General features: G+C 36.5%; 1 protein-coding gene across 8 annotated transcripts in view; it reads right to left on the minus strand.

Moving 5' to 3' along the window:
- KIAA1328 (KIAA1328 ortholog) overlaps positions 1–26010 on the minus strand; it is a 321215-nt gene that overhangs the window by 191665 nt on the left and 103540 nt on the right. For all 8 annotated transcript variants that reach the window (XM_047697425.1, XM_047697424.1, XM_047697431.1 and 5 more), the window contains one exon: positions 5175–5302. In XM_047697425.1, coding sequence (XP_047553381.1) covers positions 5175–5302 — 128 coding nt within the window. The remainder of the gene's footprint in view (positions 1–5174; positions 5303–26010) is intronic.

Genomic DNA, 26010 nt, shown 5'->3' on the forward strand with positions numbered 1-26010 from the left:
TTGGAATAATGTTGAAGTTAGTCTTTGTGGATGGTTAAAAAAAAATTTTGTGGATGGTATGAAGAGTCTAAATTTATCTTTTCTGTAAGTGTCCAATTGTCCTATCAATGCCTGCTGAAAACATTTTTTTCCCAATGAACTGCATGAGCATCTTTGTTGAAAATCATTTACCATAATTGCTAGAGTTTATTTCTGAATTCATAGTTCTGTTGCATTGATCTATATGCCCATGATATAGATGGCATGAACCATACTATCGTGAATACTGTATGTCTTGTTTTCTATTTCTGCATAACTAATTGCCACAAATGCAGTGGTTTAAAATAAACCACAAATTCATTAGTTCATAGTTTTGTAAGTCAGAAGTCCAGGCAGGCTTGGTTAGGTTCTCTGCTTGGTTTCTCGTAAGACTGGAAGATGTCAGCTGGACTGGGCTCTAATCTGGAATATCTTGAGAACAACCTGCTTCCAACTCTTACAGGTTGTTGACAGAATACATTCCTTGTGGTTGTGTGATTTTGGCAAGGGGGAAAAGTCATGTGAGTTAGGTTAAATTTTTATTATACTGTAGCTTTAGAGTAAATTTTGAAATTGGAAAGAATAATCTTCAAATTTGCTCTTCTTCCTCAAAATTGTTTTCAGCTATTCTTATTCCCTTGTAATTCCATATAAATTTTATCACCTTATCAATTTTTGCAAAAACCAAATTATCAAAATCTGCTGGAAAGCTGATAGAAACTGCAATGAATCTACAGATTAACTTGGAAAGAACTAACACTTTAACAGCCTTCAGTCTTGCAATCCATAAACATGGAATACCATTTATTTAGATCTTTAATTTCTCTCAGCAATGTTTTGTTGTTTTTAGTGTTTAAGTCTTACACTGCTTTTATTAAATATATATCCATTTTTTAAGTTGTTCATTGGTAGTAAAGAGATAAAAAATTTATTTTTGCCTATTGATCTTGTATCCTGCAACCTTGCTGAACTCATTCATTAGCTCTATCAGGTTCTTTTCTGATTCTGTAAGATTTTCTACATACAAGATCATATTATTTATGAATAAAGAGTTTTATCCCAGTAACAGAAAACTTTCTCCAATATAGCTCTCTTCTACTCTCTTCCCCTTGTGCAAATACACACACATACCATCTTTATATCTTTTAAACTCAGTGATACAGTTTTATAATTATTGTTTTATTCAGGTATCTTTTAAGCTATTTAGGAAAAGAAGGATATATAATTACTTTCACCAGTGCTCTATTTCTCAGTGAATTTGAATCACCATTTTATGTCATTTCTTTTCATACGAACAAACTTCTATTAGTATATATTGTAAGGCAGGTAAGCTAGCAATCAGCTCTCTCAGTCTTTTTTAATTTAGGACTGTCTGTATCTCATCTTCACTTTTGAAGGATAGCTTTCCTTGACTGCTAGGTTGTTCCCCAGCACCCCTCACTCCGCCCTCTTTAGCTCTTTGTCTATCTATGCCAACCTACTGCCTCTTTCCTCCACTGTTTCTGATAAGAAGTCAGCTGTTAATCATATTCTTGTTATCTCTATAGATCTTTTATTCTGTAAGGAGCTTAGTACATTGAGGCAGACATTCTGTTATAGATATCCAAAAAGCATGACTTTTTCTTTGATTTGGTTTGTCAGAAGTTTGGTGAAACTTCTGGACTGCCAATAAAATTTGGGCGTCTTATAACAAATTTAAAGGTAGCTTAGTACTAGGTGGAAATAAAATAAATATTACACATTAAAAACTCATTAAAATGAATAAAATTAGAATTAAAATGGTAAGGAACTCAACTGCCACATGACTACATATGGTAGTTAAACAACAACAAGAAAAATTTAGCCAAAAAAATAGATGAAAGTAATCACAAATAGGAAGTAGTCCTAAGGTACTGTGGCCCTAAGCACAACAAAAACTCTTTTTACAAAACTATGGAGACAACGGTAGTAGAAACCACTGAGAAACATTAAACATACACTCAGCAATGATTTATCTTTAGTATTTTTCAAATTCTGTTCAATCCATGACCCAGACCCAAATTAAGAAACATGGAACAAGTAATTATGAACAAGATGGAAAAGTTTCTATAAAAGGCCTTTTACCAGATCAGAACAGCAGAGATTCATTAATATCTACTGCCCATGGCTGAAAAGTAATAATGATTTTGTCCAATTTCTAGAAAAGGGGAAATCTCAAGAAGATTCCAAATCTTCCTTTTTATATCTTCTTGACAAAAAAAATGAAGAGGTAAGAAAAACAATTAGGTAGGCTTACATACCAACATTTTTGAGTGACAGTGGGAGAAGCTACTCAAAATGCTACCTAGGCTTTCTCTTCATATAAAGAATACTTCAGAAATACTGTAACATTTCTAAAGTGGTAGAGCCTATCAAGACTAAAGTAGAAGTTATAAGCATCATAGTTTGAGGTAACATTAAGTTCAGATTCACAAAAGAGAAATAACACTACTCAACTGTGATAAGAAAAGCTATACTCTAAAATGTACATTGGAAAGAACTATAGTTACTAGATCCTCCCATATCCAAGACCATGGTTATATTATGGGTAAGAATTACTTTTTAAGATAGGGAAATGAAGAAATGAAACACATCGATGAAATATTTAATCTAAATAGAACAAGTGAAAAATATTTCTAGAATCCACAATGAATCCAGGCTAAATAAATGAGAAAATTTACCTTTGAGGCATAGCAAGAAAGAGGATGAGGGAGAAACAAGGAAAACATTCACCTTGTAAATGGAGTAGTTTCAAGGAAATGGCAGAAGTCAAAGAAGAAAATCATACGGTAGGGCATTCTTCTGGAGCACTGTGGATTTAATTAAACTATAAGCAAAATTTACATGCAATTTGAGCCAGATGCCAACAATGCAAAGAAGAAACAGAAAGTCTCTTAAAGTCAAATAAATGCCTCATGAAAAATGAACTGCTGCCATCTCCATCATAAAATCTGAACATCAGTTAAATTTAAAAAATACTTTATTTTGAGAACAAATAAAATTTAATATTTACCTGACATCCTCATTCAGGAGCAGAGTTATTACTTCCTGACATAAAACAAACTTGTTGACCAAACTTACCCAATTCCTATGAAAGGAAATGAGAAGGTGTTTACCTTTGTTCAGGTAAAAGAAGTCTGTCACAACAAAACAGATTACATAGGAGGCAAGATGACAATCTCCAGTTGGCATTCAAAAAGAAACTTATATTCCCTCTCTAAATTCAAATGGCAGAGCCCATAAGTGACTTGAATTTCATTTTCATTGCACATAAGACATAATGACTTGACTATCAGGCACGTCCCGAAAACATGGCTTTAAAATTTTCTCATGACTAAGTCAAAATGAAAATTAAAAAGTATCTTTTTTTTTGTTTTATTTTTGAGAGTGCTCTCTCCATGTATTTGGCCAACATCTTCATTCCATCATTAGTGATTTTTTTAGTTTTATTCTTCAAAGTTAAGGTTAGTCAGTGTTAATTATGATGGGTCTCAGTGAAACCTCTAAAAATCACTAACTTAAACATAAAACATTAATGCCGAGAAAGTTTGATTCCCCCCAATTGCAGAAGTAGATTAAAAAAAAAAAAAAAGAGTGAGGCTTACTTATCTAGAAGTCTTTCGAGGCCCCTGGATGTCTTCAGAGCTGTCTTATGATTATTCCTTGACTCTCAGTCTCTATCTTTAAGGTCCTAAGGCTCTACACTGGCAACTGAAAAACCCTCTTCCTCCCCTCCAACATTCTTGAAAAATGGGCTGCCCTTCATTTTTGTGCCCCCAACACACCTTTGTCATACAGAGGGAAGGAGTGGCAATACAAGAATAAAGGTCAGAAATCTGATCTTTGTGGTACAATTTTCTCCGACCTACCGGAGAACAACACAGAAGGACCACCTTAAAAACTGCCTGCCCTGCTTTCAAAGTGGCAGGGAAAATCCAGCCAAACCATCAAGATTAGCTGCCACCATCCTCTGCCTCATCTAGGTTTTTCAGAAAACAGAACAAAAGAAACGATTTCAAGTTAGGATACAAATAAGCCATTCATACTTTGGCCATTTTTTGCTTGAACTCACCACCCCGAGATCAAGAGCTGCATGCTCTACTGACCAAACCAGCCAGGTGAGGCCGCTTCTTATCAATGTTGTGACTTCAACAAGGATATGTTATAAGTCTGAGCTACATAACATTCCAGCAAAATTATTATTTATTATCTTAACCTTTCTATGAGTCTAAACTTCAAGTTCAAAACTGAAGTTTTCTTGGCCCAAATTCTTAACTTATCTGAGGTAGTGGTCTCTAGGCTAAACAGCAATGATGTTCTTTAGAAGCGTTGCAAAAAACCATTCACAGGACCTGATATTATTCACAAGGGGGAGATAACATGTTAGCACATAAGCCAGGCTTTAATATGAATGGCTTACGCCCTACTGCACAGTTTCTTCTACAATGTTTTAGTATATAACACTTACTATTCTCATCCATTTGAAGATTTAAACTCATTTGGATATGAAAAAGATACAAAGTATCACTTGCTAGAGGGCAAGAAGTAAGTTTTTAGAGCTTGTTTCACATTACCACTGGCAGGGTTCTGAACATTTAATTATACAATATATACCATTTAATCATATGTATGTAGATGTTATATATGAAGACTCTCATACATACTTATGTGATTAATATATACATACAAATATAAAATCATGCAAAATATTTCAGTTTTCTCCAATTAAAGATTTTAGAAGGCACCAAGTCACTTTATTATTCTAAAAATGTAAACGTGAGTTAGGAAAGGCTCATTAGTGTTTTCCATAAGGACAATGGGTAGCAAATAGCCCACGTGATCTTCTTCATTAAGCAACAGGGTAGTGAGTTTTCTTTACCATTTCTGCTGTGGTTTCAGACAACTAGGAGCTTTCTCACTGACCCACAGCCTGCTTCAAGTAATCATTCCTGACCTTTGGGCCCCAGGAACAGGAGATGAAAAAAAAAAAAAAAGTAAATGACACAATTCAATCACATGATATACTTACATGCTTTAAGACAATGTTATATTCTGTGACTCAAAGTAAAGGCAAATGCTTCTTCTGACATCTTGCTAATCCATTAAAGTCAAGAAAAGGTAAGAATAAAGATGCTTACCTGTTGTTCCTGCATTCTAGCAGCACCAAGTTCTGAGAGAGACATGGTGAGCTTCTCTTGCTGTTCTGATAGATATTTCTGATAGAGACTTAGAAGTTCTTGGCATTCTCTATACTGTAGCTGAAGAGGTGAGATTGCAAATTAAGGGAAAAAACGAATAAGCTGATTCAACCTGTATCTATCAGTACTGCTTTTCAGATTCCAGTAAACAAAGGAGAGACAAAAATGCAACCGTATTTGGTGAGAGCACAAGTAGATGAACACAGTACATATATCTACCAAAAAAAAAATCATGAAAACAATAATTCACAAAGAGAGTAGCAACGGCCATCTCATTTGAACAGAAATTTCTCTCTGAAATCTTTTCATGTAAATGAATAAAAACAAACATGCAAAAGAATGAATTTAGACTCCTATCTCACACCATACACTAAAACTAACTGAAAATGGATCAGTAACCTAAACATAAGAGCTAAAACTGTAAAACTCATAAAAGTAAATCTTTGTAACCTTGGATTAGGCAATGGTCACCTGAAAACACAGAAACCAAAGAATAAATATAGAAATTGGACTTCAAAACTTTAAAAATAAAACAAAAAACCTACTTTTGGTTCAAAGGACACTATTAAGAAATTGAAAAAACAACCTCCAGAGTGAGAGAAAATATTTGCCAATCATAGAGATGGTAAGAGACTGGTATTCAGAATATATAAGGACCTTGTACGGTTCAACAGTAAGGAACTACTTAATGTAATTAAAAATGGGCAATGAACTTGAATAGACATTTCTCAAGATATACAAATGTCCAAGCAGCACAAGAAAATATGCCCAATATCATTAAACATTAGGAAAATGCAAATCAAGACCACAATATGAGATACCACTTTGCATCTACCAGGATGGTTGTCATCAAAAAGACTGACAATAAAAAGCTTTGACAAGGATGTAGAAAAATTACAACCCTCTTATATTGCTAATGGGAATGTAACATGGCACTGCTGTTTTGGAAAATAATTTAGCAGTCCCCTCAAAAGTTAGGCATTGAGTTACGTATGACTCAGCAATTACACATTTAGGTATAAACACAAGAGAATAAAAGACAGAAGTCCATACAAAAACCTGTACATGAATATTCAGGGCAGCATTCTTCATAATAGTGAAGAAGTGAAAACAACTCAAATGTCATCAAGTGTTAATAGATAAACTAAATGTGGTATATCTATACAATAGAATACTCTTCAGCCATAAAAGGAAAATAAAAGGAAACAAAGTATTGCTACATGCTACAATATGGATGAACTTTGAGTACATTATGCTAATGAAGACAGACATGAAAGGCCACATATTGTATGATTTTATGTATATAAAGATATGGGGGTTTTGCCGTTGTTTTAAATACCTATTCTAATGAACTAGGGGAAAGAATACTCGGTTTTAAGTATACAAGATCACATTTTATTTTTTTAATTCATCCATGTTCACCTTCTGTCCTCTTCTCCAATTTTCTGAAGTAGATATTACATGAGAAAAGCTGAAGGGAAAAAATGTCCAGAATAGGCAAATCCATATAGACAGAGGGTACATTAGTGTTTGCTAGCAGCTGGGGTGGGCGAGGGAGAAGAGGGAGCAACTGCTGATGGGTACTGGTTCTGTGGGGTAGGTAATGTATATGTTTTGGAATTAGACAGTTGTGTTCACACAGCTTTGGGAATATTCTCAAAACCAATGAATTTCACACTTCAGACCAGACTAGGTGCATTCAGGGTGGTATGGTCATAGATTGAACTGCACACTTCAAAAGGGCAAATCTTATTGTATGTACTCTATCTTAATAAAACTGCTATAAAAAATGCAGAGTAGAAGTGATAATAGTGCTGTGGTAAAAATTAGTGCCTAATCTACAAAGAAAGTTCTAACCATACTAAACATAAAGGAATTATGATTAGGTTTTTGTCTTATTTTGTTTTTCTATAATGTCAATTAAGTCAGTGTTTCATTAATAAAACCATCATCAGGAAATTTTCTGCCCATATATCTCTCTACATTTTTCATAGTCTAATATGAAGAACACAGCAGCCTAACTAGAGATATCCTCCTCTATAGCTCCTCAAACTTGCAAAGTGCTCAAGATGAAGATGCTAATTGGAAAGGTCTCCTAACTTTGTAGATCAGGTGTGTGGGAGACAGTTCCACCCAAGAGAGAGTTCTGTTTCTTCTCATTGTGGTAATTTCCTCCCCAGGCCCAATTTTCTCTGAGATCATTTCCAAATCTCCCCCTTTGCACTAAATAATGTATGCTGTTGGTATAGAAATTACTGTCCAATGAGATTATTCTGTATAAATTCTTTTATAACAGGTCATCATGATTAAGGGTGGGAACAGTATTTCGTAAATGTCAAAAATGGTGACTGGTTTCAGTATTCCTTAACATTTTCATAACCTAATCATCGCCTCTGGGCAGGTTCCTATTCTAATAACTTTTGCCAATCATGACTGCATAAATAACCAATTGCTTCATTATTCTCATTATTAACCTTTAACAAAAAAAGGAGCCAGAGACAGCTTATAGAAGAGGAACGGTTCTAATAAAAGGGTAGGTTACTAAGTTTAAAGAATACATTAATTAGAAAAGCTTGTTGAATACTCAGTATCTTATAAACAATAACAATAGAATGAACAGTGTTCTGTATAAGGTAATATGATTTCAAAGTCAATCTATGTCAGACCAGGCTGGTTTTACATCACCATGCTTTTTGTCAGTAATCTTCAAAAGACAAGAATGATGTGTGATGGTCCCAAGAGTTCCTGCCAGCTAGGATATATATAAAAAGAATTTTTTAGCTTGGCTGTTACCATAGGCAGTAATGTTTATAGTAGATGAACATATTAGCTGGGATACAGAATAAGAATTTTACTCTGGAAAAAGCCAGCACAAGTGTACAACCTAAGAATTAAATGTCAGCATTTGAAGACAAATTATAGGCAAATTCATTTAAACACATGCTATGTGGCAGAGTATAAAAACAGGCAGTCCTATCCTTAATCAGTTTTTTATATCTGTCTTGATTCACCAGATTTTGAAACGCTCCCCTTTTCCTAGAAAATCCAAAATGTATGTCCACACAATCCAGTAATTTTCCTTCGTCCCTAACACAATGAGGCTTCACTGCCCACCCCAATCTGGAGAGAGAGATTTATGTAAGGAAAATGTGGGTAAAATACTATCTTCACTGATTTGGGGGCGGGGGTACAGTGAGAGAAAAAATACCTATTAAACTCAATCCTGGCCAAATGACAGAAAAGAATGCAACAGATGTAGAAAATCCAATCTAAGGGAAGTTGTGCACCCAAACCATGACTGACAAGAATCTAACATACAGGGACGCCTGGGTGTCTCAGTCACTTGGGGTCTGCCTTCGGCTCAGGTCATGATCCCAGGGTCCTGGTATTGAGTCCTGCCTTGGGCTCCTTACTCAGTGGGGAGACTATTTCTCCCTCTGCCTCGCCCTCTGCCTGCCGCTCTCACAGCTTGTGTACTCTCTCTGACAAATAAATAAAATCTTAAAAAATACATATAGCATACAGGTAATCTGGCCAACCACCATTTAAGAACTGAAAGAAACAGCAGTCATCACAGCCTCATCAGCAAAAGAAACCTGCTTAAGATAAGTAAGTATAAATTAATATTAAGCAAGATCATATCAAAACCTAAACGTCAAATTAATTAGCTGAAATGGCTGCCAGAAATGGTCATTTTGCAAAGCTTAAACCCTTAACTCCAAAATCCTTTATATAGGTAAATACAAGTAAAGGTCAACATAGAATAAGTAGGGAGATAGGGAGAAAGAAAAAGAAAAATCAGAGGTAGAGGGAGATGGACCAGAGACAGGATATTTTACTAGTAGGCTGCCAAAGTAGGAAGTGATTGCTTTAAGCTAGAAGCGTTCCTCTGGCATACCAAAGACCACTCCTTTACCCCATCCCACCCACCATCCCTTACTGGGATCTGATAGTTAATAATCCTGATTTAATACAGAACTCAGTGAAGGAAGGTCTGTATGGCAGGAAAAAAAGGGAGAATCGTTAAACTAAAAAACAAAAACAAAACAAATAAAAAGCACAACAATTCTCCTTGTCTGGAACCACAACTCCTTGGAAAAATGGCTAATTTCCATTCTGGGGTATGGAGAGTACAAAGCAAGCTTGAAACATGTTGCTATGCTATATTGCAAAAAAAGTATGTGAAGAGAAATAGATGGGGGCTTGTAAAATGGAATAGAAGCAACTCTGAAGAGACTCTCATTAGTCAAATCTGGAACAATATGAGCACTGACTCATATGACTACCAGAGTGAAATGTGGTAGTCATTACCCAAAGTGAATTAATTTAAGATCACTAATAGTGAAAAAAAAAATCATGTACCTCCTAATATATAAAGTAGGCAATATTGCCTATGAAATATTCTTGCTAAATGTTTTATTTGAATTTAATCAAATCTGTAAACCTAACTCCCATTTCAAAGAAATGAGGACAAAGGAACAAATTATAGTACAAAGAACCAATCAGACAAATCCAGAATTTGGGAGATTTCACAAAGTACTCTTCAAGCTCTTTGAGCTCTACATGAGTCCATGTCATGGGGGTTGGAGGTTAGAGATTGAAGACACAACCAAATGCAACCCATGGACCATGACTGGACCATAACTCAGCGGAAAACAGCTATAAAAGATATTCTTGGGACAATGAGGGAAAATGAAATATTGACTCAACAGTTGATATAATGGAATTACTGCTAATTTTGTTAAGTATTATAATGTGGTTCATAAAGAGAAATATTCTTATTCTTAGGAGATGAATGTGAAGTATTTAGGGTGACATATGACACTTGGCTCAGAAGAAAATTAGCAAATAAATTTTTATATATTTAAGTTTATTTAAGTCATATCTATATGTTTATACAGATATATATTTATGTAAATTTGTAATAAAAATAAAAGCAAATATATAAGAGGACATGAAGCAAATAGAGCAAAATGTCAACAACTGTGAAATCGACATAGCATATATATGGTGGTTCACTGTACTACTCGGTCAACTTTTCTATATATTTGAATATAGAATAATAACTAGTTGCAGAAAAACTTTGTTTTGGTTGTATTTTTTTGTTTTCTTCATTCTACTATTGTTCAGTCTCTTCTTGTCTTTTTACTTCCACCACAAGTTCTGTGGGAATAAGCAAAATTGGAAGCATCAGGTCAGGCAGCTGAGAGCTCTCTACAACTCCTTGGATCCATGGTCATTAAATCAGGTGACAAGCTGTTAGTAAGCTCTGACGATATACCAACAGAAACCTATCCTTTAAGCCAAAGATAGGCATATCCAGGGTAGCAAAAGAGTATTTTTAAAAAGCTTGTCAAGTTTTCTTCCAGTCACTTAACAAAGGCAGTAATGTAGAGTGACTAGAGCACAGGCTTTGGTGTCACCTAACACTCTTGGCTCAAATCTTACTTTCTGGCGTTCAGTAATAATGTAACTTTGGATAAGTCACTTCTGTGACATCCTCATCTGGAGATGATAATACCTACCTCACCTCACAGGGCAACTATGAATATAAATAAGCTAATAAATGAAAAGCACTTGGCATAGTGCAAAGCACAGAGCATACGTTCAAGAGAGTTTCTGAAAAGAGATCAAGGGCACAAGAGGTAAAAAGTGTTAGCAAGGGTAAAGAGAAAAGTGAATCCTGGTGCACTGTTGGTGGGAATGTAAATTGGTATAGCCACTATGAAAAACACTATGGAAGTTCCCATCAAAATTAAAAATAGAAGTACTATATATGATTTAGCAATCTTATTTCTGGGTATGTATCTGAAGGAAATGAAGTCATGATCTTAAAAGAGATATCTACATCCTCATGGTCACTGCAGTATTACTGTATTACAGTAATTACTATATTATAGTATTACTTGACAATAGCTAAGACATGGAAGCAACCTAAATGTCCGTCAAAAGATGGTGTTAAAAATGTGAAACACACAAACACACAAAGGAATATTATTCAGCTTTAAAAAAGAAAGAAGTCTTCCTATTTGCAATAATATAGATGAAACTTGAGGACATTATGTGAAGTGAAGTAATTTATAATGTGGAATCTAAAAAGCTGAACTCATAAAAACAGAAGGTAGATTGGTGGCTGCTAATGGCTGGGAGTTGGGGGAAATGAGTGACAGTGGTCAAAGGATACAAACTTACAGTATGAGTAAGTTCTGGGGAATCTAATGTACAGTACAGAAACTATAGTTAATAAGAGGTACTGTATGGTATCCTTGAAAGCTGGTAAAAGAATAGATCTTAAGTGTTCTCAGCACATACAAACACACACATACACAAATAAGGGAGGTAACAGATATGCAAACTAACCTTATGGTTATCATTCTGCAATATATACATATACAAAATCATCACGCTGTACACTTTAAACTTACACAATGTTCTATGTCAAATATGTCTCAATAAAGGTGAAAAAATTATGTCAAGAGGCTGAGAGAAAGAGATTTAAACAAATAAGGATAAAGTTCTAGGAGAGGCATTTAGCCACAGGATACAATAGAGATTTTTTTTTTAAATTTTTTTAGTGGGGGTATGTTGTTACTTTGACAATATTGCAGGGGGGCAGTAAGGAAAGACTCCAGAGCTGAGCAGATATGAGCCCAAAAATGAATTTTGGAAAAGGAGTATACTGGTGCACTGAAGAGGCAGGATAGGGGCGGACCCTCAGATGAAAGATCAGGAGCAAAGGCGCGGAGCGATGAAATTGACATGCACACAAAGGGAACTGCAAATAGCAAGGCAGGGAGGGTTAACCGGTCACAAGTAAGCAGAATGTGTGAAGAGGCTGCAGAGGCAAATAGGGGCCAGATCTGGAATGTTATATTAAGTTATCAAATTTTATTTCTATATAACTCAGTGATGTCTTACAACCAATTTGTGTTTTATAAAGATATCTTTGGTAGGCATATGAAGGGTGGACTGGAAAACTTAAGGCCAGAATTAAAGCAACCAGTTAGAAACTTGCTACAACAGTCTAAGCAAGAGATGCAAGGGACCTGAAATGAACAGTGACAGAAATTAGGGGGGCTGGGGTTTCAAAGGGAAATTTAAGACACTGTCAGCTACAAACTGGCTGACAAGATGTATGATTAGATGTACAGTTCCCTTTACCAAGTCAGAGAATGCACAATAAAGAAAAGGTTTGGGTGATGGGGGAGCAAGCTTTAGACACACTGAGTTGGAGAGGCTTGGGGTGCATTTACTCGAGATGGCTAATGAAGAACCCTTGGAATCCTGAGCCTGGAATTCAAAGAAGAGGTCTCAGTAGAAATAGAGAATTTGAGAGTCAATCACTTTTTATATGGTGGCTGAACACAAGAGTGTGTAACATTGTCCAGGGAATGTATGGTTTCATTCATTGATCCGATCATTTGTTTTTTCATTCAACGAGTAAGCTCCACAGGGCAGGAATATTCATGTTTTGTTTATTGCCAAATTCCTTAGCCTACATAATACGTACTCAATAAATATTTACTGAACAAACACATTTACTGAGTACATTAACATTTGAGACTGTGCCAGATGCTAGACACATAGTGATAAACACCAGCAACACTGTCTCCTGCAGGGAGCTTATCATCCAGGAGAAAGGCAGGTAATCAAACACGTATTTAAAATAACAAATGATGGAAATAATGGTAAGAACATTATGTCGTACTATTATGCTAGCACTCCCCAAGGAAACAAGTGACTTGAGGAACCAGGGAAAGCCACCTGGAGAAAGAAGTCTTCTCAATGTGAGAAGAAAAGGAGGCCAATATAACAACATATAAAGGGCAGGCCAAGGAAAAGGAATCAATAAAAAAGATGTTGTCAACTGTGTTCCAGAGCAGCAGAGGCCATGCCCGTTAAAGACGCAGAGCTGAGGAGGCTACTGGTGACCCTTCCCAGGACACAAGTCTGGCATTACTTAGTTATTCACCATCTCCCCCACTGTTTTGGTAGACAGCAGTTATACTATTTTTCACATCAAAGAGAGAAGCTTCTGGACAAAAAGAGATGTTTTACTTAGGGTCACCCTGAGACAAAAACAGGTGACCATGAGGGTCCAATTCTAATGCAATCCATTAGACACAAAACTCCTAGGGAATATGAAGATTTTCACTACGGTGGGTACTCCCTTCACTCTGAACACCTACACATGACGTAACACTCAAAGATAGAACGTTCTCTGTATTCTACTTAGAATGTTTTGCTGATCCTTCCACATGTAAAATTCCTGCTTATCCTTTCAAATTTACCCTTATGCCATCTCTCGCTCCATCTCTGAACCCCCAGGCAAAGTCAAACACTTTTAGTATGGTAAATAGTATACAGCTAAAATTATTTGGTATTTCTATCACCTAAAGAGGACTGTGTGCTCCTGGGATTCATAGTATAGTAAGTTTGGTATCTCTCTAGTATACAGCAGGCACTTCAAAAAAATGAACAAAGTAAAGGGGTGTCTATTGAATTTCATGCTCATTTTGGGCTGGGAATTGAAACAAACCATAGATAGGCCATATATTCTTTAAACTAGACAAGAGGATGGCTAAAAAAAATACAGATTCATTAAAAATTTTAAGTCATCCTAATCTCATAAGATTTTCCCATCTTGGGCACCTGGGTGGCTCAGTGGGTTAAGCCTCTGCCTTCGGCTCAGGTCATGATCTCAGGATTCTGGGATCGAGCCCCGCATCAGGGTCTCTGCTCGGTGGGGAGCCGGCTTCTTCCTCTCTCTCTGCCTGCCTCTCTGCCTACTTGTGATCTCTCTCTCTCTCTGTCAAATAAATAAAATCTTAAAAAAAAAAAAAGATTTTTCCCATCTTAAAGCAAATATGGTTTCTGACCATGTCGTATTTCTCACCTCACAATCATTTCCTCTATCCCCCTTCCACAAAAAAAGTATACGTTGTCTGAGATAAACATGCTAAGGTAAAGATGCTCATTATATAACTAGTTTGGTACTCAATGACGATATATGCAATTAAAAATGGATTATTGGTAAAAGAAAAAGTGATACCAAGATGAATTGATTAGCAGAGCTATATAAGAGCATCACATCAATGTTTATACCCTTTTATTAAGTTGTGTTCTGTGCGACAGTACAATCTACTGATACAAGTCTGAAATTTTCCCTTTAATTAAATTTATGGCAAATTCAGTGCAAGGCCACAGTGTTTTTCAATTTCCTGATGATAGTAATCAGTTGGGGAGGGGAACAAACCTCTGAAACTAACAGGGGAAAACTCAGTATTCCGGACATTTACAAAAGAAGACAAATGCCTCACCCAGTTTCTTCTGGAAACAACAACAAAAACAGGAGCCACAGAAAGATATCTAACTAGAGTAATTAACTAGCTTTTTTAGTTGTCTAAGCATCGTAGTTTCTACCTTACTTTCTGCAGATTTGCAAAACAGGATGAGGCTGCAACAGACTTAGGACCGAGATACTTGACAGTTTGTCTTTGCTCAGATCAGCAGACCATGAGGTTTCAGGAAACCAACCAAACAATGAGACTGGAGGTTTAAAGGGAAGGACACTGGGGCGCCTGGGTGGCTCAGTGGGTTAAAGCCTCTGCCTTCTGTTCAGGTCATGATCTCAGGGTCCTGGGATCAAGCCCCACATCGGGCTGTCTGCTCAGCAGGGAGCCTGCTTCCTCCTCTCTCTCTCTCTGCCTACTTGTGATCTCTCTCTCTCTGTGTCAAATAAATAAATAAAATCTTTAAAAAAAAAAAGGGAAGGACACTTACTTACAATTAAAAGTTCATATGGCGATATCCTAAAAAGCAGGCAATTAATGTGCCAGAGTGACCAGAATTTTTATTTCTTTCGAGTTTCCTTTTCACATCACACTCTAATATTAAACACACATACACAAGCACTCATGGTAGACATTAAAGACAAGGCTGCAAAAGCAGTTCTATTGAAAGCCATGCGTTTCTCTTGCTTCTAACTCGCTTAAAAATTTATCTTTTGTTTAAAGGTCGCATGTTTCAGCTAGACCCAAAGGAGAAGTATTTTCTCCATTTGGAAGGCTGCTTTAAATCATTCAGACTTTCTTGAGTTACAGGAACTAGTCTAGAACTGTAGAAAAAGGAGGCTGTTATCTGACCCCTCTCCCAATCATTATTAAGGTAAACAATGATTAATACTTGAATATTTCCAGTTTTGGGGCACCTGGGTGGCTCAGTTAGTTAACTGTCAGCCTTGGGCTCAGGTTATGATCCCCGGGCCCTGGGATGGAGCCCCACATTGGGCTCCCTGCTCAGTGGGGAGTCTGCTTCTCCCTCTGCCTCTCCCCCTGGCTTGTGCTCTTTCTTGCTTGCTCTCTCTCTCAAATAAAAAAAATATTAAATAAAAAATTCCCAGTTTCAGACAGGGCATATTTTGGACAATACAGACCACGGAAAACTGTCTACACACCAAGTTTTCTAGACTCTGAAAGGCCAGTAAGTGAAGTCGTGTGTATAATGCTTTGTGAAGCAGATCTAAAAATCAAGCTGGTAGGGCCTCCTAGTAGCCATGAAGGACAGGATAAAAGCTCCTTACGAAGGACTCATCTCATTCTGTGTCCTATCTTCAAGCAGGAGAGTTTCATTCTTGTCATTAAATTTAAAACCTCCATGAACTACCAATATCAATATACATAATACTTCCCTTTCTCACATTACTTTATTTGTCTACTTGAACTATTTATGCTACTGTGTAAAACCATCCATTTCCAAGTGGAAATGTAAACTGAGTTTAAGAGACCCCTTGTTCTTCTTTTTCAAACTAAGTAATCCAGTGGTATTATATTTTCCTCATACAATTCATCTTCCAGCTCTTATAATTTTTGTGTTTGTCATCTCTTGCTTCTTCAGACTCCTCAGTAGAGTTGTCTTATAAGAGATATGGTCCATAGATACAATGAAATATTACACAGCCATCAGAAAGGATGAATACCCAACTTTTGTATCAACATGGATGGGACTAAAGGAGATTATGCTGAGTGAAATAAGTCAAGCAGAGAAAGTCAATTATCATATGGTTTCACTTACTTGTGGAGCATAAGGAATAACATGGATTTTTAGGAGAAGGAAAGGAAAAGTGAATTGGGATAAATTGGAGGGGGAGACGAACCATGAAAAACTGTGGACTCTGAGAAACAAACTGAGGGTTTTGGGGGTGGTGGGGGGATGGTGAATCTGGTGGTGGGTATTAAGGAGGGCACGTATTGCATGGAGCACTGGGTGTGATGCATTAACAATGAATCTTGGAACACTAAAAATTAAAATTAAATTTAAAAAAGAGATACAAAATTAAATGCTATTACCAGGAATAGGTATCTGTGGATGGTTTTACTTGGGGGGCACGTCTAAGTGTTTTAAAGCTATTGTACTTAATTCTCATCAAAAGGAAAAAAACGATTAAGTACTATTATTAGTCTCATTTTACAAATAAATTTGCTACACAGAATGGTTAACAATTTACCTAACGTTACTCTGTCAGGGAGCTAAGTAAGGCTTGGAGTAAAGTTCTAGAACCACTAGTTCAGTGTTTCCTAGATGGTAATGTACATAGGAATCACCTGTGAATCTTGTTAGAAAGCAGATACTGATTCAGTAGATCTGAGGTAGGGCCCAAGATTCACATTTTTTTTTTTTAAGATTTTATTTATTTATTTATTTATTTGACAGACAGAGAGAGAGAGAGATCACAAGTAGGCAGAGAGGCAGGCGGGGGGTGGGGGGAAGCAGGCTCCCTGCTGAGCAGAGACCCTGATATGGGGCTCAATCCTAGGACCCTGAGATCATGACCTGAGCCGAAGGCAGAGGCTTAACCCACTGAGCCACCCAGGCGCCCCCAAGATTCACATTTTTTTTTATTAATTTTATTTTTTATAAACATATATTTTTATCCCCAGGGGTACAGGTCTGTGAATCACCAGGTTTACACACTTCACAGCACTCACCATAGCACATACGTTCCCCAGTGTCCATAATCCCACCCCCCTCCCAACCCCCCTCCCCCCATCAACCCTCAGTTTGTTTTGTGAGATTAAGAGTCACTTATGGTTTGTCTCCCTCCCAATTCCATATACTCTTCCAATACTCTTCTCCTACCCCCTTAACCCCCCATGTTGCATCTCCTATCCCTCATATCAGGGAGATCATATGATAGTTGTCTGTCTCCGATTGACTTATTTCGCTAAGCATGATACCCTCTAGTTCCATCCACGTCGTCGCAAATGGCAAGATTTCATTTCTTTTGATGGCTGCATAGTATTCCATTGTGTATATATACCACATCTTCTTTACAAGATTCACATTTTAAACAAGCTTTCTTCTGTGTGATCCTAATAGGTGTTCTGGGAACCACACTCTGAGCATGCATGTCTTTCTCAGTACCCTCCCTCTTCCTCCAGTTCTCCTACTTTATACCGAAGTAGATAACACACTATCCAACTCCTTTGCTTCTTCCCTTTTAACTCATCTTTAGAGTATGATGGGCTTTTTTCTCTCTTTTCATCAATTGCTTTTGTTTTGGAAAGAAGCATATAAGAAATAAAACAGGATATATGAAATAACCCATTTTCTTCTTTAGAAGGAAGCGATGTTCTGGATTTTCGGAACACTATAACATTTCTATTGTGACTGGCTGGCTGCTGAAGCAATAACAATTAGCAAACATTACCTGTAGGGTTTGAGAATTTATACTGGGGGAAAAGTCCATGGGAAATGTAAGTGGACACAGTTTTCTCTTCTACTTTCAAATATCCAGCCTCCACTTTGCCCAAGCACACTGTTAAGCCTATGGTTGCAGTATGATTTCTGAATTCAGTCTAACATTGCCAGACCATTAGCTGTGGCCTTAGGGGACAGCACTCTTGCCAGAGTTGCATGCACTTTTTCATGAAGTACGAAAATATGACCCAGTATAATAATTCTAAGTAAAAATCAAATGATATCCATAAAACAGTATTCATAACTAGAGTGAAAAAGGAGATTTCTTATAGAATGGAACCACACCTAACATTTTAAGGTTAAACTAAAAAAAGAGTAGGAATATCTCATTTCTTGCCTCTTTGAAAATGAGAGAGTCTACTGCTCACGAATGTAAATTATTGCTCAGAGAAAAATTAAGTAACTTCTATGTGCAGGTTTATTATCTAAACTCAGCAAATGCTGCAAAGACTGAAGGTAATAAAGCATTTTATGAACAACCTCACTTCACTGGTTCCTAATATAATTGAGCTTATGTGGACTGTTTAGCAGAATGATATTTTAAAAACTGCTAAAGAACCAGATTATTTGCTTGACCCTCCACTCAAGAAATACTACAGAAAAATAGCTCAAAACATCCATGGAGAAAAGTTTTACAGTGTCATTAAAATCATGAGTTAGGTTTTGGCTTAACTATTTTAACACTCTTGACTATTAAATAAATTAATACAAGAGGCCACGTGTAAAAGAACAATCCCTGAGACCTAAGTTTTTTTTTTAATCTATATATGTTTAACAATAGATCACAAAATTCAAAACAGATCACAAAATAGATCACAAAATTCAAAAAATAATGAACAGAATAGATAAGCCAATGAATTCTACTATATTTTTTGACTATTTTAAGCAGTTCCACAAGGAAGCAGAAACTTTCTATAGTTAGTCCCTGCCTACTAAAACAATTCACCCATGTCTGCACTGGGAGGAGGGAAAATATCCTCTTTTGGACTAAATTAAGACATCTAACTATAATAGGATGTGTTTAGAAAATTGAGTCAATGTCAGTAGCAAATATATTTAAAAAAAATCTGTGTGTATGTGTGTGTGTGTGTGTGTATATATATATATATATATATATATTTTTTTTTTTTTTTTAAGTAGGTCCATGCCCAGCATGGAGCCCAATGCAAGACTCAAATTCATGACCCTGAGATCAAGACTTGAGCTGAAATCAAGAGTCAGATGGATGCTTAGCAGATTAAGTCACCCAGGTCCCCTGGGGGGGGATTAAAGAAAAGAGTAAGATTAGTACAGTGGGATCCCTGGTTCCACGTAAGGTGGAATAAACATAATTTCTGCTATTCCTCTCACTGAGTACAGTTAAAAACCTGGACATCATATATAAAATGAACATAAGGGTACTGAAAGATGGAGAGAAGATGCGAGAGGCTAGGAGCTTCAGAACCTGGAGAATAATACTGTGGTGTGTTGATTACTTTTGTTTTTGCTTCAAATATCTTAGACTGGGTGTTGAAGAAGTCAACAACCCAGAAATGACAACAGATACAGATGTACTCAAAGTATCTATGAAAAGCCTGTTCCATTAGCCAAAAAGGGGCGGGGGAGGATGCTTAGCAAAATGGAAAACTTTTAGACAAGAACTGCCTTACTCTAGCAAAGTTGCACACAAAACACTGCAAGCTTACACCTAAGTCCAGGCTAAGCAAGAAGCCTGGACTTCTAGGTTTTCCTCTACCTTATACCCCCTTCTCTCCTGGCGTGTTACTGAGAAGACTGAGGAGCCAGGATTTGAATCCCTGACAGTAATGCCTCCCTCCTCCACCTTGTTCAGCCTCATGATTATTAGTAAAGGCCTCACAGAGAGCCTGGATTTCAAATTCCATCTAGCTTTAATGAGGTGCCCCTCCCTGTTGGGGTGGTGTGAGAGGAAGCTGAGTGGAAAGCTAAGACTTTCACGACATTACTAGCAGGAACAGTGGAGGCCATTTGGGAAGCTACCGCCCTTCTCAGCCAGTGGAGGTCCAAGGTAGTATCAGTGGAGGTTTAGGGAAGAGCTAAGCTTTTATCCCCACCTAAAATTAAAGAGGGGAAACCTCTTCTTTCCTCTTTGGTGTGATGTCAGAAAAGATGTGCTAGAAGGGATGACTTAAATAAGACTATATCATAACACCCCAAATGCCTAGAATGCAATTAAAAATCACTTGCTATACCAAGAGCCAGGATAATCTCAACTTGAATAAAAAAGGCAATCAACAGATGCCAATACTGAAATGACACAGATGTTGGAATTATCTGACAAGGATTTTAAAGCAGCCATCATGAAATGCTTCAATAAACAATTACAGACATGCTTGAATCAAATGAAAACAACCTTAGCAAAGAAACAGAAAATATAAAGAATGATCAAATGGGAATTTTAGAGCTGAAAAACACAGTAACCAAGATAAAAACTTAATGGATGAACTCAACACAGAATGAAGAGGACATAGCGAAGAACTGGTGAAGTTGAAGAGAGAACAATACACATTATCCAATCAGAACAAAAGAGAAAAAATAGGCTGAAAAAGAAAATGAACAGAGCCTCAGGGATGTGTGGGACTATAATAAAAGAACATTCGTGTTACTGGAGTTCTAGAAGGAGAGCAGAAAGAGGGTAGGGCTGGAAAAAATATATTCAGAACTAATGTCTGAAAAATTTCCAAATTTGGCAAGAGTCAAGAAGTTGAGTAAGCCCCAAACAGGATAAACCCAAAGAAACCCATTTCAAGATAATCATAACCAAAATTCTGGAAACCAAAGATGAAAAATCTTGAAAGCAAGAGAGAAGCATTTATTTAAAGGGGGTAATCAAATGATGGTGTATTTTCATCACTAAACATGGAGGTCGAAAGGAAATGGCCCATTTCTCAAGTGCTAAAAAGAACAGTCAACCCAGAATTCTATGTCCAGCAAAAATATCCTTCAAAAGTGCAGAAGAAATCAAGAAATTCTCAAAGGAAGGACATCTAATAGAATTTAGATCTATTCTAAAAGAATGACAAAATGTTCTCTACAAAGGATAGAATTTTGGAACATCAGGAAACTGATGGCCAAATAGGCTTCCTTGCCCTCTTAAATTTACTAAATTATGTTTGACAGTTGAAACATAAATTATAATATTGTCTGATGGCGATAATGAAGAAACTTAAGTGGAAAAACTAAGGAATAATAGCTTAAGCAACTGCATTTGGAAGCAAAATTTTTACTCATTTTTAAGTACAACCTGAAAGTATTTCTCTAAAACAAGTATTTCATAAATATTTCACTAAAAAGGCAGATAGCCAACAGGACCTTTTTGAATGTCCCCAATTTCTTCACAACTCCCATCTCAATATATCATTCCCTCAGGCCTCAGCATTTGAAAAATGTTGAATGAATGAGGGAAGAAGTGAATGAATGGATTTTTTTTAAAGATTTTATTTATTTATTTGACAGACAGAGATCACAAGTAGGCAGAGAGGCAGGCACAGAGAGAGGAAGGGAAGCAGGCTCCCTGCTGAGCAGAGAGCCCGATGCGGGGCTCCATCCCAGCACCCTGGGATCATGACCTGAGTCGAAGGCAGAGGCTTTAACCCACTGAGCCACGCAGGTGCCCCTAATGGATGCTTTCTCAAGACAAACTTTTCCATCTGTGTTTCTGACCTCACTCTCTTCCATGTCACATGGATACTGTTCTGTAAATTATTTTTATCTTTCTCATGATCTCAACAGCTTTTGGTTCCTTCCCCTAAGTTTTCAACTAAGTGCATCCTAAGAAAAGCTGTCCTCAAATAATACTTTCTTCTTAAGCTGCCAATCTCTATCTCTCATCCCCATTATTACTAAATCTCTAAAAGATTAATCTGTACTTACTGAATCAACTTCCTCCTTCGAATTCAATTTAAATTCCAATTTAATCTTTAATTTTAAAGATTTTATTTATTTATTTATTTGAGAGAGAGCGAGCGAGCGAGAGAGAGAGATCACACAAATGCAGTAAGGAGCAGAGGGAGAAAGCAGACCCTTTGGGAAGCTCCCGCCTTTCTCAGCCAGGGTAAGCCCAATTCGGGGCTCCAGCCCAGGACTCCAGGATAATGACCTGAGCTGAAGGCAGACACTTAACCAACAAAGCCACCCAGGCCTCCCTGTCCTGTGACATTTTTACATTCTATTCATGACAAATATCCTCTATGAATTGCTAAATATAACCACCTGATTTGGGGGTTTATCCTCTTCGCTGGGCACCTTCTCCCTCTTCAAAGGATCTCCTCCCCCGGTTTTTGAGTTACTGGCCCAATCTGCTTCCCCCTTACTGACCGCTCCTTTATAACTCTCTTTCACTGACTTTCCCGTTCTTCTACCCACCATTATATACAGATATTTCCGAAGATAATGTCCTAAAATGTACTGTTTTCACTTTCTCTTCCCATGACCTTATATTCAAGAAAAGCAGTGTACTGTGAGTTTCTATAGCAGTCCCATGTTACAAACATGATTATTATCCAGAAGAGTATATGCATGTATTCATCACTTATATGGTTCATAAAATGTTAAGTAAGATAATTGTTAGGCTCCAATTTCTCAAATTGTTCTTAGTATCTTCAAATCATATTGTTGGACTTTTATATTTAAATAACAAAAGTTTACAGCTCAAAAATTTTAACAACCTACTACTTTTTAGAGCATCATCAAATATTGTTGAATAATGTCACTTTAATATAAAGAAAGTGCTAATACATACCACTTTCATTTGAAGGAAATGTAAAATTTACTTTACCACAGAATGACATTTGACAGTTAATTCCTGACTTGATTACCCTTGGAAGTGAGTCCAGAATCACATATGATATAATACAAATGAATTAAGTTAGGGTTACCCATATACAATAAAAAAGAAATCGCACGAAATAAATTAAGGACTATATTATTCATCAAAATAAAATTTCTTTTTTTCTAACTGGGATCAAAAAGATTACAGTAACATTTAATTTTCTAACAAATACATTGTTTTCTAGTTCCATCTGTATCACTGTGTAACTGTTTAAAAAAAATTAAAAGCGGGGTGTCTGGGTGGCACAGTTGGTTAAGCATTTGACTCTTAGTTTCGACTCAGGTTGTGATCTCAAGACTGTCGTGATTTCAGGGTTATGAGATCGAGCTCCGCATTAGGCTCTGTGCTCAGAGAGGGGTCTGCTTGAGATTCTCTGCCTTTGTCCCTCCCTCTACTTGTACACACTCTCTCTCAGGTAAATAAATAAAATCTTTTAAAAAAATTTAAAAAACTTAAAAGCAATGAAAAATGATAAATAACCTCCCACACTAGTAAAATCACTGACACGACATGCTCACATTAACAGAATAAAGATAAGCACTACATTACTTTACTAGATTTAGTATTATCGATTATCAAGCAATATCTATATATAGATATATATTTCCCCTAGTTCAGGTAATGGCTGTGAAATATATAGACCAAATATAAATGACAGACTGTGTTTGAAGACATGCAGATCACCATCCAGGCATTAACAGGTATTAATGCTGAACAAGTCAAGAAAAATATCTAAGAAAGGTTTAATAATGCAAATAGTTACATAATTAATTAAATAAATACTGCAAAAAAAAAATTTAGTCCCTTTACTCAAGGCAAATATATTCTCTTATAATAGATATGTATTCCAAGTTGAATTATGGTGCCCTTCATACAAGTGTTAGGTACCAATTATCTGACACTCTCTTTCAATATACCAGTCCCAAACAAACAAGGTAGGCATTCTGCACATTTTCCCCCGGCACATTATTAGCTCCTTCAACTCAAAACAGGGTTTTATGTAAAGATGCCAATGGGCCATGATGCCTACACCCAGTCAGCAGTCTGTATAGCACTGTACCAAATCCTGATAGGGCTTAAGGAAGTAAATTTGTTTTGGCAGCATTTCTAGGGATGCTTCCTGGAATAAAATTTGGGAATGTTCTGTCTCCATGGAATGGCAGAGGATTTTTAAATTTATGCATTTGTCAATGCAAATGCCAGTGAAATCTCCCTTTTAATAAGGAGTCGGGAGTCGTGATAATGTGGCTGAAAATATTCACTCCCCAGAATACAGACATAAACTCCCAGCTATATGCTCCAATTTCTATCATACACAAGAGATTGATTAACAATGAAATGCAAGCTCCACTGGGTGGTACAAGACTAAGCCACAGGAAAAGTTACTTACTACTAAAAATTATTTTGCCTTTTGTTTTCCCATTTAAAAAATATATTTAGATTACAAAATTAAAACAAATAAAAGTAACACTGCATAATTTAGCTGTCGTTTTCTACCAAATTGCTTATAACTGTAACCATAAAATGATAATAATCTACCATATGTGCAGCTAAAAAACGAAGAAAAGCACTGGTCAGTGCTCTTGCGAAATGTGAACCTACTACTCCCCCTGGTGCCCGTGCGACTGAATTGCAATAAAATAAAAAGTTTCATTTCTCCAAGTGGGAAATTTCACAAACTGTCAGTTCTACTCTAACACTTGCTTTGAAAACATAAAAAACTTTAAGTGTTTTGATGTATTTGGAAATAATATGAGAAAATTGCAAATATCACCCAGGAGAAATACTAGACGCAGCAGAAAACAGCACCCAGCTGACCCAACCCCCAGCGATCACAAAGAGAGGTCTGTAAGCCTAACACCTCAGACATCTATCAGCAAGGATACCACCTCCTGTGTTAGGAGCCACACCCACCCACAGCTACTGTTAAAACTTCCCATGCAATCTCCTCAACCCTTCCACATTTTAAAGTAACCCACAGTTACCACAACCCTTTCTGTGTCTACTTCCACAAGCATTTTGAATGTGTTTTCAAGGTAAAGTACTGTACTCATTGTAGTATTTATTCATATTTTCATTTCTTAATATATATAAAAGTAATGCTATCATTTTTATTAGGTTCCCTTTTATAAAAAATGTTTCACTGATGATGTTTTTAAGTGTTGTTGTGCCCTTAAACTAATTTTTCCTGTAAGTCCTATGGGGTTTTGGGGGCATAGTTTGATAACTTTTAAAAATGCCTTATGGCTCCTTATAGCAAAAATAACTATATTATAAATAGTAAAATTTAAAGTCTCTACTACATTTGTGTATAGGGCAAGAGTAATTATTAATAAATATTTAAATTTTCTAAGTTAAAAAAGTATGTTTTTTTGGTGTCTGTTTCCATGGAAATATTACTGAATCTCTTTTTAGAAAGGGTTCATCCTCAGTTATAGACCTTTATAAAAATTCAGGAGGGAAGAAAATTTATACACACACACATTGCCACTTACCCCATTCAAGCTATGAATCATACCAAATAATTTGTGCCCTGCTCTAATTTGATAACCAAATGCTTTCCAGAAGTCTGAGGTGAGAAAAAGTCCAACTGACTAAAAAAAAAACACCTTGTTTTGTATTTAGATGTCAGTCAAAACTTGAATCAGCCAAAAAGTTGTATAAGAAAAATAAGCACTCTGTTAAGGAGACCAGGATTCAAGGGAACCCAAACAGCCCAAGAGATAAATGTAGTTTTCTTATAGGCTTTCCATTTTTCTGAAAAATACCAGTACTACATTTAGATAAAAGGGAAGCCAGGATAAAACATTTAGGAATTCTTAATCCTTTATTTAGTTATCACTCTTGTTTACAACTGATATTTCACAATCACAGCAAGCTTAAGCAAGTGCATACCACCCTTATCAGAGGTATACCTCAACGTTAGCAGTTCGTCTACACTGGGTTTAACTTATCCATCTGTTGTAGATAGAGAAAAACTTGCTGTTAGGCAGAGAGTCAAATTGTGTTGTTCATGGACAGTAGCATCAGTATCACCTGGGACCGTGCAATAAATGCAAAATCCTGAGTCCCTTTCCAGATAGGGATCAGAGTCTACATTTTATTAAGCTGCCCAGGTGATGAGTGTACATATTAAAATCTGAGGACCACTGATCTAAAGTACTATGA

Source organism: Lutra lutra, chromosome 12, assembly GCF_902655055.1.
Source record: "Lutra lutra chromosome 12, mLutLut1.2, whole genome shotgun sequence".
NCBI classification, from domain to species: Eukaryota; Metazoa; Chordata; class Mammalia; order Carnivora; family Mustelidae; genus Lutra; species Lutra lutra.